This window comes from Centruroides vittatus, unplaced genomic scaffold (assembly GCF_030686945.1).
Source record: "Centruroides vittatus isolate TY-2023 unplaced genomic scaffold, ASM3068694v2 contig_438, whole genome shotgun sequence".
Lineage (NCBI taxonomy): Eukaryota > Metazoa > Arthropoda > Arachnida > Scorpiones > Buthidae > Centruroides > Centruroides vittatus.
In genome coordinates this window covers 7349-34950 of record NW_027122238.1, presented here as the reverse complement: position 1 = coordinate 34950, position 27602 = coordinate 7349, and the positions used below count along the sequence as shown (strand labels likewise).

The following is a 27602-nucleotide window of genomic DNA, read 5'->3' as shown; positions in this document are numbered from 1 at the left end:
TATGTATACATAATATATTTTTTCGCTATTATTGTTCAATTGTAAACTTGTTTTACTGCCAATATATTACAGTTTTTTCAGCAGTTTTTTTCAGTCTAACAATATAAATGTTGATGTTCATGGAATACTAACATTCGCTTAGAGTAGTTAGAACGGTTTCCAGGAAATTCTATCGACACGTGAACACTGATTGTAGGCATTTGTCCTTCACTATTCCACTTTTTGTACTCTTTCCATCTGTTATTTCAGAATTAAGCGCTAATGGAAGTGATGTTTGTTCGTATATAAAGGTAAAGAAAATTATATTTTTTACATCGTCAATTACATGAATTTCTTAAATGTGTTTAATATATAATTATATTTAATGTTATTTAGCTTTATTTTAAGTAATTAAATTGACTTAACTACTTATCTTTGAATTATATCTAACTGTTTCGCGGTGAATTCTCACGTTTGTTTTATAAATTGACATATTTAAGCAGTAACGGTTCCTATAAACAACATAAATATATCGAGAAAAATATCGGAATTCATATTTGTACAAATTTCCTGTAATTAATGTATTTAATGTTTGAAAAATCTACATGCGTGAGAGTGCTGCGAATAAGTTTAGATTCGTTTAAAATATATATATATATATTTCTTTCCGGACTATACATACAAATGAATCCAAATAAGTTTAGACTCAGTTTATACGAATCTTATTTATAAATATAACAATTTGATTTGGGTAGAATTCTTATATAGCATTGACAATATATTATATACAATATTACGCAATTTCCAAGCAAAACTATTTGATTGAAATTACAAGTATTTTATTTTTTCGTCGTGAGTTAATTTATGTTTAGCATTTATTTATGTCAGGGCTTACATAAATGAAATACAATGCAAATCTTGGAAAAATTTTATATGACTTAATGTTAGCTACTTCTTGATTATATCTAGAGTAAGGGAACGTTTCTTTCAGAAATAAGGTTGCCGCAGAATAAGTATTAATTCAATTTCAACAAGTATAATTATAGTAAAATATAAATGCAGGTGGTATTATAATATCAATTAAAGTCGAAGAAACATATAATTTTAGATCGATAGTTTTATATGTATTTTTTCCTAGTATATAAATCACTTTGTCTTTCTACATCTTCCTTCTTTATAGGCGCGCGGTTATTTAATTTTTATACGTTCCGTTGCATTTTTATTTTATATAGATTTAAAGACCGTTTACATCAATTTTCTATTTATTTTCTGAAACTGTCAATTTAATTTATCGTAAATAATACACAACCACAAAATTTATGAAAATAATGTAAATGAATTTACGCTATTAACATATTGATTATAAATAGTGGATAATAATTCATAAAATATTATCTATTTCATAGTGATTACTAAAATCATTATAAAATAAAATATATTTATAGTATCGTTTTAAAATATAAGTAACGGAGCTATTTACAAACACTATTATCGAATTAAATTCTTTAAATTTTGTTCTTATATACAAGTTCCCCCTTCAGAAGTAACGACGAAAACATAAGATTCCACTTGTTACACTCAGCTTCTATTATGTTAGCTAAATATTTTCTTACACTTTGTAGCAGAGTTTAGCCGAGAGTTTTCACAAATGAACATGTGCGTATCACGAGTACAGAAATACTTTGCAACTATTTGCGGATTAATTTCAGACAAGTATTGGACACAGAAAAAGCAATGGACAGATTGCACAAATGATCGGAAGGATTTCATCTTCACGTATAATGTAGCATGAAATAGGACTAACGATGCAGAATATAGAAGAAGAATCGCACAATTTAAATGAATTATTTCGCCTAATATGCACATATTAGTACGTTGCTCTGGAAAAAATTATTATTATTTTCTTATTCTGGTATGTATAAAATTGAATGTAACAGATATTTCTTGTTGTTCAGTAAATATTTATCGTAGTATTATACCGCAGTTGCCAAGTGATATAAAAAGTGGAAATATAACCCGAAGAAGACGAATAAGATTGAACTCCGTGAATTTGACACTCCTAATTAATCCGGTTTTTTTTTTCTTAAGTAAATGGTGCCATTCGTTTTCCCACCTTCAAAACAAATTTTGACTGGGAAAGGTGAATGATGAATATTTTGAGAAAGAAAGGAGTATATTGAGATCAGTTCTCAACTTGTACAGTACCTATATCACATAGCAGCAGTTAAAGTATATGGTCAATACAGCGAGAAAATCAAAGTTGAAAAGGACGTTAGGCAAGAATGCTGCCTATCTACGCTTCCATTCAACATATACTTGAAAAAGTTTATTACGGTAAATCTAGTAGAAGAGGAAGACATAAATGTCGGGAGAAGGCAGATTTAGTGCCTAAAGTATGCTGATGATATGACAGTTCTGGCGGAAAGAGAGGGTAAAATGGAAAGATCCTGAGTTAACTGGAAGGATGCGCGGCCTTTATAATGAAAATTAATGTTAACTTTCGATCCATAGCACTTTGGTTTTGAGCAAAGCACTATCGATCGAGGAAAGGAAAGAAAGTTCCATATCTATATAAATAATGACAAAGTGAAATTAGTGAACGGGTTTAGATACCTGGTGCTTGACTTGATTCTAAATTCAGAAGTGGGAAAGAAATCAAGTGGAGAATTGGTATGTCGAATGAGGCATTTGCCGAAATAAAAACAATTTTCTGTGGACCTTGAAATTAGAATTGATAAAAATGCTGGTCAAATGCTACATCTACAGTGTTTTCCTCTATGTTGCCGAAACCTGAATTTTGAAACAATAGGAAGTGAGGGAAATAGAGGCACTAGAGATGTGGCTGTGGAGAAGAATAGAGAAAATTAGGTGGAGAGGTAAAGTGGAGATATGACGGTAGAGTTTTGGTAAGTTTAGTAAATTCAAAAATTCTTTAGTATTACTAATCACTTACGACTTACATGATCTGTGTAATTACATTCCCTGTACACAATGTATTAGTAAATTAAATAAAAATTTTAAAACATCACACATTTCTTGTTAAAAAGTGTGATAGATCATATATTATAAATGTACACGTTTGCCAATTTTATAAAAATAAAAATTTACCTTTGTTTTATCTAATGTACTGCGTTTGACGCTATCGTTAGTTAATTAAGCAGCAATTTTAAAATTGTAGACCTAGAAATTACGAATCGTGGCCCTCTGCTGTTTGTCTGTACTTCCTTAATCTCGAGAGTTAAGTTAGATAAATGAAAGTAAACACTAAATATGGAAAGCTTAGTGACAGGATGTCCCGATTACCTATGTACGAACGTCCGATTCAAACCGAAAGTTACGTTATTTTAATTCAAATTTTTATCCAGGACAGAAGAGTTAGATAGGTGACCAGGCAGACTATACTCTTATCAGGAAACGTATGATGTACTGTACAGGGACAGGACAATAATAACGAGTATAGAAATAAATACAGATCAGTAAGAATAATTTGACAACACAATGATAAACCTTATTTGTTTTTTCTCTACTGCATTCCTCTAAAAAATTTTTAAATTATTAACTTTATTCGAAGGTTTAGATCTTTATCGGTTAACTTTTTTTATCAACCTTCTCAGGAAAAATAACTGAAAGTCCTTGCAGTTGTTATCTATTTGTTGTATAAGATAAACGTTAATATTTCCCTTGCCATCAAAATCAATTTTAATTAGTATAACTTATTTCTGGAAAAGATTAAAATTTGTTTTTACCAATATCGTTGATATTTTTTAGAGCCTGAATGAATGTCGACCCACTTTCTGAGTTTAGGTGATCAGATTACAGTCACGCACCTCACTTGAAACAGCTAAGAATATTTTTTAAAGCATCATGTTATTATTAATGATAAAGTAATGATTCAAAAAGTATATTTCAATAATAACTATATTTTGCTTGTAGGCCTATACTTATACCCTTTATATATATTAATTTATAGCTATTTCTCGAAAAAACAAAAATTTTTCGTTTGACTCATTTATATTTTTTAAATACTAAAATAGTAAGAAAAATCATGCTTAACAAGTTCGCATTATTTCCTATTATTGAAAAAATTTTAGAAATCTTTAAATAACTTTAATCTATCATCTACAGTTAAATATGATAATAGATAAAGAGTGATGAAAAACTCACAGCCAACTTTAGAAATTCATGTTATGTCGACGAATTTTGACCCTAAACACATTCAAATTTTAGAGAAATATTCATATTTAAAGAGATTTGTAATGTACACGTGTTTATATGTTTAATTTAATGAAAATGTACAATTCCTGCTACTAAATTTCACAACTTTATATTTAAAAAATAGTATTACGACCTATGTCTTGCTTTCGCTTCCTCGTTTATACGTGGCTCACCAGTATAAAGACATCGAACTGTAGTTTTTTCCACTGTCGTGAGTTTCTGCCTCACTAATTGGCTGTCTACGTAGACTTTTACACGGTTTTTTCCACATGTGTAACACATAAATAACATCGTTTTCTCATAAAATGTTTTTCCAGGAGCATTCTTTCTCGACAAATTGTCCATGTGTCGTGTTGCCGTACTTATAAAGTTAAAACAAGTAAGTTTATGCTTCTTTCTGATTAAATGATTGACAATGCTTTTTGGGTTGGTTATTTTGTTCCAAAAATTCAATATATATGCCACTCGTAGTCTTTTATATATAATGAGATATAAATACATTTTCACAAATTAATTATAACACACTTTAGATGGTTTTTTAAAAGTTATATTACTGTAAGTATTTAATATGAGTTATAACTAAATAGATCATATTTATCTTATGAAATATTATCTGTTTATATTTTTACCAAATATAAGTTACTACTAGAAACACAAAGAATCAGAAACACTTGCATTGCAGTGATAACATTATATTATAAAAATTGTCTTGCGTTGTGTCCATATGATGTGAGTGTAAGTTTAATGGTGTGTTATTCGAGTCTGCTAGAGTTACTGCTTTATGTAATTGTGATGTTTCTTGTTTTTTGTAGAAAAACTCTCGCAGTGACTGTATTTGTTTGTAGTGAAGGTTAACTATATCAATCAGGCCACGTCCGCCATCTTTACGTGGAAGGGTTAATCTTTCTGTGGCGGATTTAGGATGATGTTGTTTATGCTTAGTAAGTATTTTTCTTGTTTTCCTTTGGAGTTGCTCGAGATCTGTATAACTCCAAAAGAATATGTGAGTACTGGGATGACATATGTGTTTATTGCTTTAACTGTATGTTTTACATTTAACTGTGTTCTGAGAATAGCATTTAACTACTTTGGTATTCTTTAATTAATCTTTGCTTTATTTGTGTATGTTCTGTTAGTTTGGCCTGTTGGAATCCTAAATACTTATAGAACTCGCCCTCTTCCATGGATTCAATAACGTCTCCATTTCCAAGTGCAAAATCTTCTTTCTTCAGGATTCCTTTTTCTATGTGAACTGTTTTGCATTTATCTAGGCCAAATTCCATTTGTATGTCCTTGATGTATGAATGTGTGATTTGTAGGAGTTTATGAAGTTGTTTTTGTGTGGATGCATAAAGTTTTATGTCATCCATGTACATGAGATGTGACAGTGTAAACTGTGTTGTTTTTTCATGTCTGATATTGTAACCATATTGTGTGTTGTTTAACATGTTGGATAATGGGTTCAGGGCTAAGCAGAACCAGAGAGGACTCAAGGAATCTCCTTAAAAAATTCCTCGCCTATTAAAGATTTGGTTTGTTTGTATGGAAGTATTACTAACCCTGAGATGTAGTGTTGTGCTCCAGTGCTGCATAGTGTTTGGAAAGAATGCAATGAGTGATGGATGTATTTTGTACATGTGTAGAATATGTAGCAGCCAACTGTGTGGAACACTGTCGAATGCTTTTCTGTAGTCTATATATGCCATGTGTATGTTTCTGTGTTGTTTGTGTGCTTGCCGTAGAATGACTGAATCTATGAGTAACTGTTCTTTGCATCCCCTGTGATTTCTACGGCAACCTTTTTGTTGTTCCATAAGAATGTCAAGTTCTTCAACATGTTTGTATATTTTGTTTGCGATACAGGATGTCAATAATTTGTAGAGTGTTGGAAGACATGTAATTGGTCTGTATTGTGTGGGGTCTGTGGTATTGTTGTTTTTAGGTTTCATGTAGGTGATGCCCTGAGTAAGAAAATTTGGCATGTCTAGTGGATTGATGATGATGTGTGTTAAATGTTTAGCTAGTTCCTGGTGCAGTGATGTAAACTTTTTGTACCAGAAATTGTGAATGTTGTCTTCACAGGGGTCTTCCAGTTGTGTGTTCTGTTTACAGTGTATTGGAAATCATGTATGTTTATTTCAGCACAGGGCATAGTAGGTATGTTGTGCAAGTTTTCTGTTCTCCTTCTCGATCCAGCCTGCATCAGCATTGTGCGTGACAGCACTGGACCAAAGAGAAGACCAATATGTTGTGAGTTGTTCTTCTGTTGGTGTGCCACTATGCTGTGTGTCAGTGTTTGCTTTGTTATTAATTTGTCTGTAAAAGACTTTTTCATTGTTTGTAAATAATTTATTTTGTTGTTTTCGTAGTGTACTGTACATGTTTTGTATCGTTTGAGTCTACGTGCTTTGGCAGCAAGTTTTTGTTTTAGTGTATCAATGTATTCTGTAATGCGTGTGTTGTGGTGTTCATGTTTTGTGTGTGTTTTTATTTTCTTGAAAATGTTTTTGAGCTGTTTCTTTAATTTGGGTGTTATGTTGTTTTTAGTGTATTGTGTCAGCCTGCCTAATTGCTGTCTAATGTCATTTATTTGTGTTTCTATTCTTCTCTGCCAGGCAGGATTGTAATAGAACTGTGTTTTGTGTGTATCGGTCTGTGATTGCATTTTCAGTCCATGGTGTGTCACTACTGTGACTGCCCCAGCATAAACTAATGTATGAATGTCTGAGAGTGTAGAAATTGAATGAATGTAGTGTGGTAGTAAGTGAGTGTTTACATAATTTAGTGTTTTTCCTACTTCTTTTGACGTGTTGATTTTTGGTATTCGTGGTCGTTGTGTGGGATCTGTACCTGTATATTTAGTGAGTGTTTCCTGAAATATAAGTGAGAGCGTATTAACTAAATCCATGTCTGTGTTATCAGTGATGGATGAGGAAGTGTCTGTAATATCATTAGTGGTAACTGTATGTGTGTTATTATCAATGCTTGTTGCTGGATTATCCTGACAGGTTACATGATCTTCATTAATGTTAGACGTTTCTGTCTGTTGATGTATTTGATTAGCAACCTGTTGTTTGATAAGTTCAAGTGTTGTTTGTGGAATAAGGTTGTTGTGTATAATTGTTCTTTTTTGATCAACAACCCTTTGTTCGGTGACAGTGAGATGAGGATACTGTTGTGTGAATTTATGGTGTAGTTGTTGTCTGTATGCTGTCATGTTTGTTTCGAGTTTTGTGATGGTGTAGTAAGTACGGATGATAAACTCGTTCATTTCTACTGTCCATTTCATCCGTTGGCGTGGTTTTCCAGCCTTTGTGGACTGTGGATGCATTGCCACAAAAACACCAAGGCTGGGTTGGTTCCTCACATGTGTTGAGGGCATTGCATAGCCATACTTGGGCCGGTGCTGCTTTCTCCACCGGTAACCAAGGGAGACTGTGGCCTATTTTTCGAACGTGAGCCTCTGCCTAACCCACGAACGCGGACCTTGTTAACCCGGGCGACGTCCGAGCCGGTATCGCACTTTGATCTGGTTATTACCATAATAAATATCTCCACAGAATGTGGGTGTGGTCATTCTTAGCTTCATTTCTCCCCATAGACCTTACTGGCATGGGTGTCCCTACCAGGAGCTTGTGCTCCAGCCTGCATTGCCCTATGGATCAGTAAAATTACTGGGCTCTCCCACCACGACCAGGTTGTGACCACGGGAGAGTTGTTGTTGTTGTTATTATTATTATTATTATTATCATCATCATCATAATCATCATCATCGAAGGGGTACTTACACAGAACAAAGACTAATGAAATTCTAAAATTCTTTTTCCTTTCCAAGGTTGCAAAAATTACACACATAGGACTATTTTAAAATAGCTCTTGACCTTTAAATAGACTTAAATATTGATCTCATGTTAAATTCCTTTAAACTTTCTCAGTATTGGTTTCCTTTTGTCTGTTTGTTAACATAGTCTGTAATAGAACTGTGTTGTAATGATTCTACAATTTCCAAAATTTTATGTAAATTATAGGTTTTTGATACTTTTTATGTTGCTAGTATTATAGTAGTTAAAAAGAGAAAAAAATTGATATTTTATAAAATAAAAAAAAATTATTTAGTTACAACTCATATTAAACACTTAATATCACAGTTAAGAAACGATCTAAAGTATTTTAGAATAAATTTGTAAAAATATATTTATAACGAGTGACATACATATTGCATTTTTGAAAAAAAAAACTGTTATTAGTACTGAAATTTTCAACTAGTTTGGGGGTTCTATTGTTTTTGAACTCAAAAATTATACTCTTAACTTTAAAAACAATAAAACCCCCAAACTAAATATTAAATTAAAAACCCACAAAGAAAAAGAAAAATTTAGACCTTTAGTTGATTTTAAATATTCTGTTCTTTATAATTTAGAACAATGTATCAAGCAACAATTAACAGACATAGACTATTCTAGTTATAGCGTCAAAATCGCTGACGAAGTTATTAACAGAATACAAAAAGTGAACAAAGAAAACACTGACAAATTAATAAGTCTTGATGTAAAAAATATGTACCCGAATATAAAATGGAAATTAATACAAGAAAGCTTTATTATGCTAAATGTTGATATAACTTTAATTAATCTAATACAATTTGCATACACGAATAACTATTTTAAAGTTAATGGTGACTTCTATAGACAGGGTAGATGGCATCAGTATGGGCTCAAAGATGGGGCCAAAATTTGCTGAATTAGTTATGAAAAACATAGATGAAAAAATAAATCATATCCCAGGCATAAAACTTGTGATGAGATACGCGGATGGTTACTTGCTAATATACAATAACAAAATAACAAACGATGATATTATCCTCAACACCGCTAACGAAGTTAACGAAAACATTCAATTTGACATAGAAAAAGAAAACAATCATAAAATTAATTACCTAGATATAACAATAATGAATACACTTAATAAATTTTCTTTTATAACATACAGAAAACCCTGTAGCGTTAACAAAACCATCAACTACTATTCTTATCATCCGGAAAATATAAAAAAGAATATTTATGTCATGGAACTAAAAAATATCTATACAAGAATATCAGATGATAAATGGCAGAAAATCAAATTAAAAGAGTTAGAAACTAAATTCTTACTTAATGACTATCCCAAATCGAAATTAAACGCATGGCAAAAACAATACAGGTATAATACGAAATACAAATCTGACAAAAAATACAAGTCCTTCCCATATATAAAAAACATTTTTGAAAACTGTAATAAGTTCCTTTAAAAAAAACATCAGTTTAGCACCATCATTAACCAACAAGATATCCCACTCTATCTACAATAGTATTAATAAACAATATAACAACAAAACAAACATCCTTAAAAACGTTGGAACAGTTTACAGACTAGAATGCAACTGCCATAATCCGAAAACTTACATTGGCGAAACAGGCCGATTATTAGAAACCAGAGTTAAAGAACATGAAGCTGCTATTCGCCTAAAACATAACATTTACTCTTGGTACAACCACACAATAGAAAATAATTGCCAAATTAATAAAAACAATATCAAAGTTTTACATTCTGAAAAGGACCCATACAAAAGGAAATTTAAAGAACACATTGAAAGTAGGAAACACCCTAAGAGCACCTAAAGAACACCTAATTAATATTTCTGATGGTATGTCAACAGACCCCCAATGGTACCAATTAATAGAAGGCGCCTCCATACGTTAAACATTGTTTATAGCACACCCCCATGATCGGAATGCCAAGTATAAATTGGATAACATTACAGCACTTAACGGTGTACTGTGACTCGGTTAAGACTGGATAAACGTCTGCTGTTAGTTTTTACTCTACTTTACCTCATTGGAAATAATACTGATTTACTACAAATGTAAGTTTTCATATAAAAAATCTAAATTGAATAACTGTACCTGTTTTACCAAATTGTATTAATCGCAATAATTTTTTTAAAAAATTTTATGTTATAGAGAATGATTATACACCTGTGTTAAAATATAGAAACATAATTTTAAGATGTAGCACCATATAATATGTAAGTTTTATATTTTTGTATCCCACCTTGCATGTTATTTAATATTGTCGGGAAACTCACCATAAATTGTATTCTTTGACAGCACCGAAGAGGGGTTGGGAGCATACACCATCCCGAAATGCATTTGAATAAAAAACCCTGTAAATAAACCATAAATTTCCTAACCATTGCTGTATGATCGTCTACCAGAATCAATTTTTTTGGATTACAAGGACGGTACACACAGAATTATTAAATACGGTTGTTGCGTAATCGCAATAAAAACTAATTAATCGTATATTATAGTCCTTTATTGTATAAATCGTTGAAATGACATGTAAAAGATGTATAATATTTTCTATTTTAAGCAGAAAATTGTTAATTTAACTTGACTAAATCACCCAATTCCCACACCTCCTAAAGTTACTATGTCTATGTTTACACTCTGCAGCTCAACGTGAGGTTTGTTTTGTTTGAAAGAAAAAATATCCGTGTACGATTTAAATTATACTTTGCAAATTAATTGGGCTTTTTTTTATAACGGTTTTTTCGAAAAATTTTCTGCGAAAAAGCTTACATTCATCGCCATTAGGAAAAATTTGCAAAGATTCGCTTGTAAATTCGTTCATGTGTACTTCAGTATTGTAATAATCGGCAAAATGATATGTAAATACTATTTACATTACATTATGTAGAATAAAATTTGCTTGATCTTGACCTGCTACTGATAACTCAAAGCAGGTAATGAAAGTAGAGATACTGTAAATAATACTGAGTATACAACATACGTGAGTAACAACTAAATAAACGTTATTAAAAACACAATAATTAGAACAATATTTTTTATTATAAATACAAATTAATCATCAAGACAAATAAGTATAAAAAATAGGTACATTTATATAAAACAAATCTATGAATGCAATAATAAATAAATAATACAATATACAAAAAGAAGTAAAAAAAAAATAATAATAAATCAATTTACAATGTTTTTAAGTTTTAAATGCATTTCTAATGATGGTATCTGATAGAGAGTTGATGAATTTGTGTGCTCATTGTATATAAAGGTTGGTATAACAACCTTTATATATACAACTGTCGGGGTGGAATCGTGTAAACACGATTCCCGCCCTTTCCTTTTTACGCTGGTAACGATCATCGTTCCAAGAAGACGGTGGAGGGAGGGACTGACGAAATGTGAACGGGAAAACACCGGGTGGTCATCCAACACGTGGCCGACGTGTGTGTAGGGAAAGGTCGCTCGGGTATGGGAAAAAGGAGAGAGGGACGCAGGTGGTGGAAGTCAGTTGGTCTGGTTACGTGATTCGAGGAGTTCGCCCACGTTACGCCACCCGGACGGTTGGCGAGAGAAGTTTCGAAGATCGTTTGGACCCGAGCGGCCCCTTCAAGCAACGGAATATTCGCAAGGTGTCTTCCCGACGGACCTGAGTGACGGTGTTTTCCAACGGGACACACAGAAATTCATCGAGAGTTATTGGCGCACCGGGTCGGTCGCCAATAGTAAAAATATCGGACGTTACTTTGAACTTTACTGGCGCAGTCACGACAGGATTGGAAAAGACCCTCTTCGGGAAGACTGAGCTGCGGCGCAAGACAACGCAGAAAGCAAACCCAGGAACAGATAGAGCAACGCCGGCAATCAGAGACCCAGGTACACCATTTTACTCTCTTTCGCACAGAGATGCCGAAACGCGGAAAATCGCGGGGTTTTAGGGCAAGGGATTGGGACGACGATGAGCCGGGGACGTCGGGTGTTCATAACGGAAACCGACAGGAAGATGGGTCGCGAGGTGAAGGCAGTCCGACCATGGGACGCGGGCCAAACGTGACGAGAGACCGCTCTAGGGATGAACTCGAAGGGCTTAGGCTGCAGATCGAACTCGAAAAGATCAAGCAGGAAACGGCGAGAATCGAGTTAGAACGGAATAGACAACGTAACGAGGCCCGACACTCTGAGAACAGTGCAGTCAAGGAAAATTTTGATGACTATGCACGGAGAGTAAAAGGGGCCCTTCCCAAAATGCCGGAAGGAGAGGAGGCAGTGCCATCGTGGTTTCGTACGGTCGAAATAGTTCTGGAGACCTACGAGGTACCGGAAGAATTGCGGGGGGCAAATAGTTCTGAGCGTGCTATCGGAAAGATGCAAAACGGCGCTAACAAGATTGTCGTTAGATCAAGTCAGACACTACCCCTCTTTAAAGCAATTCATTCTCGAAGAGTTGAGGCTTTCCCCTGCGGAATATTTGAAGGGATTCAGGCGAGCCGAATAGTATGTGGGGGAAACGTAGCCCCAGTTCGCGTCGCGTCTGAAGGAACTGTATGAATACTATGTAGATAGTAGGGAGGTAAAGACGAGGGAAGAACTTATCGAGTTAACGGTGGCGGACCATTTAAAGTCAGTCTTACCCCACGACGCGAGGAAGTACGTAACCTTGCAAGAGGGGAAGGGATGGAGCAAGCCCGCGGAATTAGCAAAGTTTATCGAGAAGTTCGCGGAGGCATCGGGCGGTAATCTGGGAAACAAGAAAGAGGAGAATAGGAACCAACGGGACACCCAGGGAGAGATGGCGAGAAAGCCCGACCCGGTGACCTGGAATACTAGCGAGCGAACACCCAGGGCTAGCTGTTACTCATGCGGGAAGGCCGGGCACTGGAAGAGAGAGTGCCCTAACCGGAAGGCGACTAGCGAGCCCAAACAGGCACGGCTCGTGTCCACGAGCAAGACGCCTGAGACGGAGAACCATTTAGTGGCAAGAGTAACGGCGTACGATCGGCCAGAGGCTGGGGAGTCGCCGAATAGGATTAAGTTAGTATGTGGCGGAAATCGACTTTCGGCTATAGTCGACTCGGGAGCGGAGATTTCTGTCATAAGGGAAGCAATGGTCCCGGCGTCGGTGATGGAAACGAAGGGCGAAATTCAACTGGTTGGGGCCTTTGGTCACCGGGTAAACGCGGTTTTGGTAACGATCCCAATAGAGTTGTGGGAGGAAGGCAGCCCAGGGTCGCAGGGGCCGGTGCTGGTAACGTGTGCCGTAACGGACGAGTTAAATCAATCCACGGACGCGTTGTAATCGGAAGAGGATTACCGAACGTTGTTAGACCGGAAGAGGGAGCTCCAAGGGAAAGGGGGAAGACACATAAGAAACGTAAGAATAAAGGGAAGTGGTCTCTCCCAAGGGAAAGAACCGGAACCCCACCCGGGTGCGGCGGGCGGCCGAGATGAAGACAGTGAGGGGGACGGGACGGATCTGCGGGATGCCCAAGTCCGAGACGATTCGCTCTCCCGATTGTGGGAGGCCGCCAAACACGGGAAAGATGGGCTGGTGGTCAACGACGGGATACTTTACCGTCGGGATAGTTGGTTTGGCCGGCCCATCAAACAGGTGGTAGTGCCCCAAGAACGGAGGGCAGAAGGTTTTGAGTCTAGCCCACAAGACTCCGTGGGGAGGGCACTTAGGTAGTCGGAAGACAGCGGGTCGCATTCGTGAGGTATTCTATTGGCCGGGAATGGCGGCAGATATTCGGAGATACCGCCAGAGCTGCCACAGGTGCCAAATAAGGGCGCTGGCACGTATTCTGGATAGGACTCCGATTACTCCGCTCACGCGACCCTCTACCCCGTTCCAAGTGGTCAATATAGATATGATCGGACCGATAGAGCCCCCATCGTCCAGAGGTCACCGGTACGCTCTCTGTATGATCGACCTATGCACTCGATGGCCCGAAGTCGAGCCTATGAGATCACTTTCGGCGACGGCCACTTGTTCGACGACTCTTACAGGTGTTTACGCGGACAGGCTTTCCCGAACTCATTTGCTGTGACCAGGGGACTAACTTTACCGCAGGGCTAACGCGGGAGATGACCCGGATTATTAGGAGTACGCATTAGATTTTCGACCCCGGAACACCCACAAAGCAATGGAAGCGTGGAGAGGTGGAATCAGACATTCAAAAATATGCTAAGCCACACCATTGCGGAAAGCAAGAAGAACTGGGACAAAGTCATTCCCTTTCTGCTATGGGCGTACACGGGAGGTACCTCATGAGACTACCGGCATATCACCCTTCGAAATGCTGTACGGAAGGGCCCCAGTAGGGCCGCTAGCCATCTTAAAAAGGGTATGGACCGGATCGGTAACGCCACCTGATAGTCTGAACAACAAAGCCGCGGCATACTTGCAGACCCTAGTGGAGCGTATTAAGGCGGTCAGGGAGATAGCGACTGAGCATACGGCCGTGAAACAAAATCAGTACGCGACAAATTATAATTTGAGGGCACGGCCCAAAGAATTTAGTATTGGGGACACGGTCCTGGTGAGAAAAACGTATCCTGATAACAAAACCGACAATCGGTGGGAAGGACCCGCCATAGTGGAGAGGCGAGAACGTGAGGGCAGCTACCGAATAAGACTAGAGGACGGTAGGACGAAGTGGGTCCACGTGGACCGACTCAGAAAATACCAAAGGCAAATTTGTGCCGTTGGAGTGGTATTTGATTCGGACGCGAGTTTCGGGGAAATAGTGGAGACACCGTCGACGCGGCAGCTACACGACCGTGGACGAAAGAGCGGAGAGATTGGGGAGATTCCGGCACACCTCCCGGCATCGGCACAGACCGGCCTACGCAAGGTGCTAGAGGAATTCCACTCGGTATTCGGGAGTAAGCCGGGAAAAACAAACCTAGTGACGCACAGGATAACCCTTACTCGAGGGATGGACTCCGAAACGGTTCGCCCCGTATCGGATTCCACAAGCTTTGCGAAATAAGGTGGATGAGACCATAGGGGAACTTTTAGACGCAAAGCTAATCCGGCCTAGCGTATCGGAATGCGCTCACCCAATAGTCTGTGTAGCCAAAAAGGGGGGTGGAATGCGCTTATGCGTGGATTATCGGCACCTGAACGCCGCCACGGTGCCTGATCGATATCCGATGGTGCCCTCCGCCGAATTAGTATATCAGTTAGCTGAAGCCAGATACATAACCTCGCTTGATCTCTGTAGAGGTTACTGGCAGGTGCGGTTGGAGGATGAATGTAAACACCTTACAGCGTATGTTACGCATCGCGGTCAGTATGAGTGGGAAGTGATGCCGTTTGGTCTGAGAAATGCAGCCGCGACATTCCAAAGACTGATGGATTTGGTGTTGGCCCCTTTCAAGGACTTCGCCGTGGCGTACATTGACGACGTGGCCATCTACTCCCGGAGTTGGGAAGAACACCTGACCCATCTCAAAGCGGTGTTAAGGGCATTAAGAGATGCCGGACTGACGGTCAATGCCAACAAATGTCAGTTCGCTAGACCGCGCCTTCTATATCTAGGACACATTGTCGGCTCCGGACGGCACGCGCCGGATCCGGAACGTGTTAAAGCAATAACCGCTCTAGCTCTGCCCAAGACAAAGGAGCAACTCAGGAGCTTCTTGGGTATATGCGGATATTATCGGCACTACATTTCGGATTTCGCGAAGTTGGCTCGGGCAAGCTCCGTTACTATTCTCTCCGGACCCGGAAAGACCTTTCGTACTATTCACGGACGCATCGAATCACGCTATCGGCGTCTGTCTGGCGCAGTTCTCGCCAGAAGGGCAGGAAAGGCCAATAGCCTTCGCTAGTCGGAAGTTAAAGGGGGCGGAGATCCGATGGGCTACCATCGAGAAAGAGGCCTATGCAATTATCTGGGGCCTCCACAAGTTTAATTACTGGATCTATGGGAGGCCAGTCACAGTGGTCACAGACCACAATCCTTTGAAATATCTGACGTTGTCCACACCACAGAGTGCTAAACTTACACGGTGGGCACTCGCGTTACAAGGTTACGACATGCTGATCGAGTACCGGAAGGGGAAACTACACGGTAACGCGGACGCTCTCTCACGTTTGGAGTCGGACGGTGAAGGTCGCATCTCTGTGCGTGGAGGGGGTGAATCTCTTCCCGGATGTTCCGGAGAACGGGTCAGTCCGATCGGAACGGACCACCGCGATTTGTAAGGTTGTACGGCAAGGTGCAGGGTATCAAACAGGCTCAAGCGAGCACAGTTTGATCCTCGGCAGGGGAGGTGTCGGGGTGGAATCATGTAAACACGATTCCCGCCCTTTCCTTTTTGCGCTGGTAATGATCATCGTTCCAAGAAGACGGTGGAGGGAGGGACTGACGAAATGTGAACAGGAAAACATCGGGTGGTCATCCAACACGTTGCCGACAAGTGTGTAGGGAAAGGTCGCTCGGCTATGGGAAAAAGGAGAGAGGGACGCAGGTGGTGGAAGTCAGTTGGTTTTGTTACGTGATTCGAGGAGTTCGCCCACGTTACGCCACCCGGACGGTTGGCGAGAGAAGTTTCGAAGATCGTTTGGACCCGAGCGGCCCCTTTCAAGCAACGGAATATTCGCAAGGTGTCTTCCCGACGGACCTGAGTGACGGTGTTTTCCAACGGGACACACAGAAGTTCATCGAGAGTTATTGGCGCACCGGGTCGGTCGCCAATAGTGAAAACATCGGACGTTACTTTGAACTATACTACAACGAACACACAAAACCACCAACTCTCTATCAGATATCATCATTAGAAACCTAACAGTTATAAAAAAATATTTTGTAAAGAATGCTTGATTGTATATAATATTTTTAATAAATTGCAAAAAGACACTGATATTTTCTGAAAATATTTATCATTAATTGGATACCTCATTCTGCAAATGATTAAAAAAATTTTTTTAATCATTTGCTTAATGAGGTATCCAATTAATTTTCATAGCAAGTTATACAAACATTAACAAGATGATGTACACACGTCTATTTCTTACATTTTTTGCATTATCTTGTCGAATGATCTCGACTTCTACCACAAATATAATATCTGCAAAGAGATTCACTTGGTCCTAATTCTTGGACTCTCTAAACTGCATTGTTTCTACCAGGTAGCAAATCTTCCCTGTTTCTTAATTCTTTTGGAAGATTTTCTGCATTACATCTAATTTTTGTATTAGTGGTTTTTATTAGCTACCAGCATAAATTTTCTAAAAATTCGGCTGTTTTAGCATTTTCGTTTGATGCAAACTTGTGGTATTTGTAAATACAAAAGATTGCTGCAATATTCAATAAATTACTAGAGGCCATCTGCTTGTAGTCCGCGACACATTGTTTTTTTTTGACAAAGTAGATCTAACATGTCTACTCCTACTTTCGTCATATTATAAAAAGTAACCATTTCTGGCTTTTGTGATTCTCGGGTGGCTTCTTGTATAGTGTCATCAAAATGCATTGATAATAACATCAAAACAACGTTATTTTTCTTTGGGCAATAGAATACCATTGTGCATGTTCTGGAATTAGCGCGGTATATATGCCAGGTTTGTATATATACAATCGATATAGGCCTCTAATTACACAAATCCTGTTCACCTAAAATTAACAAACATGTTAACCTTAGGTGAACATGATTATATGAAACTGAGATTTTATTGAATCACAATATATGTAAATAAAATTGGCTTATGCAAAATTTCTAAATATCACATATAAATAAGATTAATTATAATTCAATATTAAATGCTGTAATTGAATTCCATAATTCCTTATCATAATATGTGGCAAACATAAGGTATGACATATTTTTCTAATATAATAAATATTACAATTAATTTTAATTATCTTTCAGAATTAAAGATGAAGACTTCGACAAAAACAATTGTTTATGGAATGGCCATTATACTTCAGTTCTTAAAAAATAGCAATAATTCCCCAACATATGGTAAATTCAATGGAAATACAATACAAGTATTAAACACTACACTTTATGCATATTTCGGCATCCCTTACGCTGCACCTCCAGTTGATGAACTAAGGTTTCAACAACCTCAACCTGTTCACTATAAATCGAATAATATATATAATGCAACACGAAGATCGCCTTCCTGTATGCAAGACCCACCTTTCCCGATATTAGAATGGATCGATCGCAATCCTAAAGATCTCAGCGAAGATTGCCTCTATCTTAATATTTGGGTACCTAGCTCAAAGCCAAATAGAAAACCATTTGCTACTATGGTTTGGATATATGGAGGATCATTTAACATGGGATCTTCCAGTATGAATCTGTATGACGGCGCTGCAATAGCGGCAGTGGGAAACGTCATCGTAGTTACATTCAATTATCGTGTTGCTGCGTTAGGTTTCGCAAATTTCAATAACGAAGACGCACGAGGAAATATGGGCATGTTAGATCAAGTAATGGCCCTTAAATGGGTGCATCAAAATATCGAAAGTTTCGGAGGTGACAAGAATTTGATAACTGTTTTCGGCCAGAGTACAGGAGCGATCTCCATCGCTCATCACATGATCTCTCCTCTTACTAAAGGCTTATTCAAAAGAGCGATTTTGCAAAGTGGGAGCAATTATCAAGAATATTTTGCTGTGAATACTACATTCAACAGAGAAAATACGGCTATACTATCACAGGAAGTAGGCTGTAACGTATCTGATATATTAACATGTATGAGAGAAAAGAGTGCATACGAAATTGTTGCAGCTGAAAAGCGATTGATTAAACGACAACAAACATTATTATATTATCATCCACAAGTGGGTCCTCCATTTCTATCTGACGATCCATTTTACGATATTGATGCCGGTAAATTTCATGATGTCGAGATATTAATGGGCAGTGTAAAGGATGAAGGCACTCCCTTCGTTATTGCACTGAATCCATACTTAGCAATAGAAAACCATCCAATTTTATCAAAAGCGGAGGCGAAAGATATTATGAGTAGAGCTTACAAAGTAACCGGTGAATATCTTGATCGTATTGTAAAGGAATATTTAGGAAATGTTGCAGAAAATGACTATTCAGAAATTCTAAAACAAACAATCAAAGCTGTAGGCGACGCAGCATTTTCATGCCCAATATCACATTTAGCTGAAAGACTTTCTCAGTACGATCACACAGTCTACGTTTATAAGTTCAATCATACTCGTATAAAATCTTTGTTTAAAAAATGGATGGGAGTTTTACACAACGAAGATTTGTATTTCGTATTCGGAAGATCTTTATTAAAACAGAAAGATTACACCGAAGAAGAAGTATTGTTTAGCAAGAGAATCATACAACTTTGGACGTCGTTCGCTAAAACAGGGTAAGGTTTAGTTTTATAAAGTGTGTTTCTAAGATAGAAAAATACATAAAGTATTTCATTTAAATAAATAAATTATTGTATTTAGAATTATATTAAATTCTATATTTATTAAATTAAATAATTTATTTATTAAGTTGTGTATATTAACACAACAAATTTATAACAGATTACTGTTTTATTTAATGCTGTATTACTTTTCGTTTATTCTTTTTCATCCGTTGATAAGAAAAAAGTTTTATTGAGGGGAGTCTTTCTTCTATCAGATATTCAAAATGTCTCATATTGGTTTTTGTAATCATACTATATGTAAATTACGTATTGATTATTTTATTAACTGCATTTTATAACGCGTTAGATAACAAATGCTACTTATCGAAAGCTCTATAAAAAAGGTATTCAATATGAAATAAAATACTTAGATGATACTACATTAACCACTTATAGAGATTGTTTGAGATAATCTATATGAAGTTATAAAGTAAAAATTAAAGCAATGGGATCGGTTATTGTAAACTTTAAAGTAAAAAAAACTCTAAAAAAATTCTTTGTAAATTTTTTAAAATTAACAAGTTAAAATTATTCTTTTTTATCCGACTTCGAAAGAATTTAAAACACAGAAGTGGATCAAAACTTAAAGTCAATAATCATTTCTTACGTTATTCACCCTTTTCATCACGATATGCATTTCGCTTTGTCACCCTCATCAGCGCTCATTCTATCTTACATCATCAGTGCTTTTATTTTCTATCAGCACATCCCAGCATGCATCTATGCAAGCGCCGGTATTTAAATTAACGGTATTTACATAATTTTTATACAATAATGTTCTACAATGCATCTCGTTATCAGATTTTGTATTTTATTCAGTATTATTACATTATCGCGATCAATAATACAATTTGTAACGCTGCAAAGTTGATTCCACGGGGCGAATCCCCGTGGTATCAACTTTGCAGCGTTTATCAACTTTGCAGTTCGTTTTAATCGAATTGCCGCCTTGTGATTCTTCAATCTTGTTCCAAGTTTTCTTCCTGTCTCGCCAATGTAATACTTCTTGGTTGTACAGTACAGTACATGTACTGAGTCCAAGGCAAAAGTTTGTTTTTGGTGTTATGCTACTGAGAAGCTAAGTAAGCTGATCACGTGACGATTTAAAATGTTTTTTTCCGTTAAAAAACCGTTATGAAATGGATCCCTCGAAGTTGCGCGATAATAGGAATAAGGAAACTGATTCACAGGGGCTTTTACTATTTTCAAGGTCAGCTGTAGACTGACAAAATCGCTTCCGTAACGTTAGTTGAGTAACGTCACCCGTTTTTATTTTAAAATTGTAAAATTGCGGGCACTGATTGTCAGAAATCGTAATTGTATCTTTTATTTTCATACATTTTCTTTATAACGTTTTATCTATGTTTATTTTTCTGTAATTAGATACCGTACAGCTAAAAAATAAACATATCAAGTTTCACTCAGCAGTAGATTATCTCAACTTTCACGGATTGACATCGGTTTCTTTGTAATCGAAGAGCAATAAATCGTGTTTCAAAGTCTAGTGTTAAGTTTTTATTGCTTTTGCAATAAGCCGAGAAGAGTGGGAGAAGTCCATTCATTTCTATAATAAACTGCCTAGTGTTTTATTACCATTTAAACAAGTGCTCCCACTTGTTATTCTTAGTAATTGGAGAGGGGTAGATTGTGTGTCAAGGTCAGTAAAAGTTTATTACTTTTGCAACAGACTGTCATGTAAGCTACTACTCACTCCCCACCGTTAATGACAACAACGCGCTAAATGTCTTATTACTTTGTAAACAAAAAGAAAAACAAAATCAAAAAAGTTTTTGTTTATATTCCTTTTACGCTGTAATTGATGATTTCTATTATGATTAAATCAATTTCAACGAATGATCGTTCTTTTAGAACTGTCTGTCCCTGACCAACCAATGGATTCAGAACGTGTAAACAAACGTTAAAAATGGCTATTTTCGTCATTTTTTGCCATAAATTAACTTCTCTTAGACTACAAGATGTCTTATCAAAAGCTTCCATTCTAAAAATTTACTAAAATTTACTGATGTTGAGTAATCACAGGACAAAATCAAACCAAAAGTATTTTAGTTTTGCGGGCGATTTTACCACGGAATGTTTTTCACGAAACACTTATTCGTTTAAATAACGCCAATAAGTATAAAAAATTAGCTAGAGATGGAAGACGACTAAAACAGCGATTATCTAACGTTTGTTTACAGTTTTACCTTGATTTATGTGAAGGAACAGTTTTTATCGCAGTCAATTTTCCACCAGACAATGCTAAGATGCTTATTCGTTCAAACAGAATAAAACAACTAGAAGTTAGCTAATTTGAATCTAAAAAGTATGGAATTACATATAAATAAAAGAATAATAGCGACGCGACAATCGTGTAGCGAAGCTATCATTCCTTTTATAATCTAATAATCTAATAATCTAAATTAATCTTATAAGAATAATTTTAACTATAATCTGCATTTATTATCTATTTACTTTTCATCGCGGCACAACAAAACGACAGCCCGAGCTAAATTCCCAATAATTATAAATGTGAGTTTCCAGACAAATAGTGTAAATCACGAAATTCTTGCGTTTAAATTATGACAATAGATTACATAGAAAGAAAAACTCTTGATCTAGACATCGCGACGCAAAATGCAAACGAGTGTCGGAACACGTGTCGAACACGGGCCTAAAAACGATCTGTCATGGTCAAACGGAAGGGTAGAATTCTGACACAAAGCACATAAATAAATAGAATTATGACACAAAAGCTCATAAATAGGTGAAATTCTGACTCGAGTGCTCATAAATAGGTGAAATTCTGACTCGAGTGCTCATAAATAGTCGATCTAAGAAGACAACTTCGGAAGGGGGGACAGTTTTAATAGATAGAAAAACATCGCGCTTGCATCGTAAAAGTTCCTAGATGACAGAAATCCCAATTAACGGACTAAATTATGAGTTCGAGCCTTGTAAATTTATCAACAATCCCCGGGCACAATGGTCAAAAGGGCGCCAGATGGACACCCCGAATCGGACCTTTTCCGTGACCCGAGTCGTCCCGAGTTTCGCTTAGAAACAAAGGAGGGACCAATCGAAAAGCGGGGAAGGGGATGAGGGGCAAATCTGAAATTGGAATAGTGAGCGAAAAACTATAAAAATCGGAATCTCCAAGGTCAAAGGGAAGTCTCCTCCGGACCAGAAGACGTGCTCAGTGATCTGTGTTGTGTCGTTGCTAAAGACGCCTCAGCATCTCAGCAACTTCATCTCGTCCGCCCGGGGCTCGATCGAAGCCGAAGTTCTCGCCTCTCGGAAGGACTATAGAGAAGTGGACTGTCAATTGTGGATGTAAGCATATATGTTATCCAATAAACGGTTTTCCTTATATAAAACACTTGTCATCATTTGCCTCCTCCGCCACACCGACATGCGAACTTTAGGTTCATCCTGACACGGGATTAACTGATCCCCACCTGTCGGCGACCTTACATAAATGAAATCGCTTCGTTTGATTGCGTCACGATTTTTTTTTGTCGCGTGATACTCAACGCGCCAGAAAAAGTATAAAAATATAATATGAAGATACGCATTGTGAAAATTGTAAAATTTTTGATATTTGCAGTTTTATAACATTCAGGAATTAATATGGATATAGTTTTTAAGTATTATTATGTAAAGTTTTTATATTATAATAGGAACAATTTACAGAATCGACATGTAAATTGACAATTTTTTTATGGTTCACCCATTATTTATTTGATTGCTTCATTTCATAAATAGAAAACTTTTCTGCCTAAACTGTCAGCAAACAAAGTTGATGTTTTCTGTAATGAAATAACCAACAATCGCCGTAAATATCGGGCTATAATATGGCTAATTTAATGATTAATATAAAGTAATTTGCCACTACAGGTAGACGTTTTCTGTAATATTATGCGAGATTTAATCAGTAAATAATAAAGTCGTGAGTTTGCGAAAAGGGAGGGGAATTCAAAATCAGAAGGAAAAAGTGGCAAGAAGCGAAACATAGGTGTGGAAAACACTGAGACATGTCACCTTTTCAGTTGAACCCGTTTACTTAGAAAAAATTGGAACCTTACGAATATATATATATATAAGCTTTTTATATATAAATATAAAAGTTTTTTCTCAAGATGATATTTTTCTTTTTAATGTCGTCTATGATGTTTCGTCGTGGACTCGTCGGTCCTAGGGCAGTGCTCTAGTCTATGATTAAGAGTGGTAGGATTGGTAATGAAAAGGATGAAACATGTTACTCAACAACTGGGAAGAGAAATCTGTTGTTTCTCTTTAAAATCTGGAATTTGAAAGAGTAGGTCTCCGAATTAACCCTTCATTGCAAGGCTTTTTTTCGAAATAATGTTCAGAAAAATGTATAGCTTTTGATTATTGAAAGAAATATTCATTAGAAATTTTAAAAAGTGTGTATATTTATTTAGTTTTTAATATGTCGAAAATGGTTCTTGAATGGCATCTTTCCCACTGATAAACAACTGTAAGCCTGCAATGATTGCTTTGTCGTAGAAGTTCTGTGTTTTAGGGGAAGCTGCCACTCGTGTTAAGTAAAACAATAATTCAAAACATTAAACCTGAAAAACATAAAATAAAAACAAAAATAATGACATAAAAATAGTTTTTACATAATTACTAGTAGTATATAATTACAGAAAAATAAACGTAGATAAAACGTTATAAAGAAAAGTATGAAAATAAAAGATACAATTACGATTTCTGACAATCAGTGGCCGCAATTTTACAATTTGAAAATAAAAACGGGTGATGTTACTCAACTAACGTTACGGAAGCGATTTTGTCAGTCTACAGCTGACCATAAAGGTAGTAAAAGCCCCTGTGAATCAGTTTCCTTATCCCTATTATAGCGCAACTTGTAGCGGTCCATTTCATAACGGTTTTTTAACGGAAAAAAACGTTTTAAATCGGAACGTGCTCTTACACTTTAACTTATAAACGAGTCTTGCTACATCCAGAGGATTCTTCGAGAACTTAGCGTTTCCTTTATTACTTAAACAAATACTCTTACGTAGTCTATTTCGTTGTTTCCCTACTAAATTCACAAAGTAATTTTTTTTAATGTTTTAAAAAATAATCTATATTATTATTAAGTTTCCTTAAAGAAAACCTAGCCATTTATGGAATTCTGCTTGAGGTAAATGAAAAAGTAACTCAAAATGTTTTTAGGGGCTTAATGGTTCCTTCATGGAGAACTTTTACGATTTTCAGTAGTGATACGTCATACAGAAACGGAAACAGCTACAACCGACTTTACTGTTTCAACAAGCGGTGCACCACATCACTAGGAGATTTCTGTACATAATATGCTTGATACATTTTTTCCTGGACGACAAATAATCCTTAATGACCGACAACCTGGTCACTTGGATCGACCCATTGGATTTTTTAAATAGAGTAAAGTGAAGATATTTTGTACCAAAAATGTCTTCGTAATGATAGCGGTTTGAAAGAAATGATAACCTTTCAAATACTAAATGTTACACCCAAGTGTCAAACAACACCTGGAATCAAATAAGTTATTCTTTTTGCAACTAAAGGATCACATATTGAGGTTCACTGAACATACGCTTAACCACTTCAGCTTTTTTACTTATTTTAATAATAAAAAACCTTTGGAGTTCACCTATCTTTTACTGCAAACATCATTTCGATTAATCTCTTCGTTTTCTAAATGAAATTTTGTAATAATGTAGATCTTTCTCGGATATCATGTATTATTAATTACGGTTTAATGGCTCTCCATAAACAAAAGTAACTATGATATTTTTAACAATTAAATTATTTTATTTCCCAGGAAACCTACGTATGAAAGAATGGAGTTTGAATGGCAACCGTTCGATAAGAAGCAACGTAACTCGCTTTCTCTCACTCTCGGAAACATTCGTCTTGTGAAGGCAGAAGTGGATAAAAAATGCGAATTTTGGAAAGAATTTCTCAGAGAATATACAAATAAAATGTACATGCATGGATTTTAAATTTTAACTGATTTATTGGCTATAAAGGCAGATAAAAGAATATTTCAGTGAAATAACAAAACTTAAAAACATAAAAAAAAAAAAATACAACTTGTAAAGTAAATTGCATGTTTCTTCTTTACGTAAATGTCCATATTTTGTTATGAATTTTAAGGAAAGAGACAAGACATTCCGCTATGATATAATTTTGTTAATGTTTTTCATATTGGAATTTTTAACTAATTTTATTTTTGTGCTTTCGAGCTCAAATTACTCAGTTTTTCAATTGTAAAATTTATATAAAGAAGTTTTAAATATGATTATTATATAAATTTGTTTTTATTTGAAATTATTCCTATCCTTACCATAGTAATATACTACTTTATATTTACGGGCGGACGGCCGAGCGGTTAAGGTGACAGCCTACCGTTCTGATAGACCTGGAATCGAATCCGGACGACTCGAAAAATTCTCAGAAATTTTTCTGGAGTGGTCCGATTGGATATGTCGGCTCCTCGTCCTTTTCCGGCTGGCCGAACCCATAATTGGCTTGCTAAAGCAAAATGAAGCTTTTCTAAGAATGATGCATACATGCAGCTTGGCAAGGAAAAGCGGTGTCACAAACGCATCTCGGCAGCGCGGAAGCACGCAACCACGTAAGCGGCAATCCGCTTACATTTCGGCTCATGCGTTCAGTATTCAAGATGGCGAACGATACCGACACGGCAGTGTCGGTATCGTTCGCCATCTTGAATACTACAATAAAATACACCGCATTTCAATAAAATTTGTTAACACTACCGTGTTAACAAATTTTATTGTACGGCTTGCTTTATTTAGCTAGAAGGTTCGATCTAAGATTTTGGATTAGAAATATTAGAGAGGTTGAGGCGCAAGTACAAACGTTAAACTTGTACGGCAAGCAGAAGGACACGTTTGATGTTTTAAGTCCAAGTAAAAGATCTTGCAGCACTCGTTTACAACATCACGTGACTCAGTGAACGTCGCGCATTGACTCACGAGAAATTTGTTGAAAAATTGACGGATACATTTATCATCGAGTGTTGCCAGCAAAGGTAAATAAACAAATTAAACTGTTTAAAAGTATTTTTGTTTTGTTTGGGGTCACGACTTGGTGAATTTATAGACACTTGGCAAATTCGTGTATTTAATCCATAAGCTTTACAGAAACGCATTTTGGGCTTTCGCTCCTGTTCAGTCTGTTACGTAATATTCATATGTTGTATCTGGTGGGCATATGTCCGACACCTTCCGCACTACGTTTTCCCACTTACTTTCCCTTCCCTGCTAACTTGACTGCTTCCTCGCATGTCTCACAGCGTGTAACTTCTCCCTCCCAGAATGCTGCACACAGCCACGCCTACAACTGTATAAATATACTTTTTAAGATATTCTATGTAATAGTTGTAACCAGCTTTTATGAATTTCTGTGCTTAGGTTCTTGTTAATATTATTTTTGTCTGTAGTAATTTCGTAGCTTTCTTTAAATTTAATTTTGTACCAATTTTTTTCTTTGTGTACTATTCATCAGTTTTATCTATGCTGCAGTTATGAGTTATGCAATGTTCGTAAAAAACAGAGTTTATTGTATTATATTTTAAATCCGCGATGTGTTCTTTTAATCTTGTTTCCAATCTTCTTTTTGTTTCTCCAATGTATGCTTTTGGTCGTTCGCTTGTGCAAGGTATTTTGTAAACGACGTCAGTAGTGTTGTATTTATCTGGTTGTTTATTTATGCCAGATTTAGTCTGCCGGATTTTTTTTGTAAGTTTTTATAAGTTGGTGCCAGTTTTATATTTATTTTATCGAAACTTTTATTTATCTGTTCGAAGAAGCCACGAATGTAGGGGAAGGATATGTATCTTAATCTGCTTTTATCTTTGTTTTGTTTATTTTCCAGTCTTTTATTGTAGATTTTACTTTTCCAGTTATTTATTATTTGTTGTGGGTAGCCGTTTAACAGAAATTTAATAGAAATTGTGTTTAGAAGTATTTATAGGATATTTACTAACACTAAATAATTATTTTCAATTAGCGACATTTCTTCTACCGTACGATCGGGCAATAGGTCTACCTCATACTTTTGTCGAGAGAAGTAGTAAATTCGAAAGCAGCTCGGAAAATTAATTTTTTTAAAATGTACAAACATATTAC

General features: G+C 36.4%; 1 protein-coding gene across 2 annotated transcripts; it reads left to right on the top strand.

Annotated features, from left to right (window-relative positions):
• The first annotated feature begins 224 nt into the window (after window positions 1–224).
• LOC136976986 (cholinesterase-like) lies at window positions 225–25747 on the top strand. Of its 2 annotated transcripts, XM_067272385.1 has the most exons (4): window positions 276–290; window positions 4512–4573; window positions 17916–19389; window positions 25268–25747. In XM_067272385.1, the coding sequence occupies exons 3-4, from the start codon at window positions 17924–17926 to the stop codon at window positions 25446–25448; spliced, it is 1647 nt and encodes a 548-aa protein (XP_067128486.1). In that variant the 5' UTR covers window positions 276–290; window positions 4512–4573; window positions 17916–17923; the 3' UTR covers window positions 25449–25747. The 2 variants fall into 2 exon arrangements, with proteins under 2 accessions (XP_067128485.1, XP_067128486.1); XM_067272384.1 differs by lacking the exon at window positions 4512–4573 and having other exon boundaries at window positions 225–290.
• Window positions 25748–27602: the final 1855 nt, after the last annotated feature.

Excerpts from the sequence above, each read along its gene's own strand:
- LOC136976986 (XM_067272384.1), top strand. The coding sequence starts at position 17,924 with ATGAAGACTTCGACAAAAACAATTGTTTATGGAATGGCCATTATACTT. Across the intron at positions 19,390-25,267 it reads ACGTCGTTCGCTAAAACAGG|GAAACCTACGTATGAAAGAA; the intron begins GTAAGGTTTAGT and ends TTTATTTCCCAG.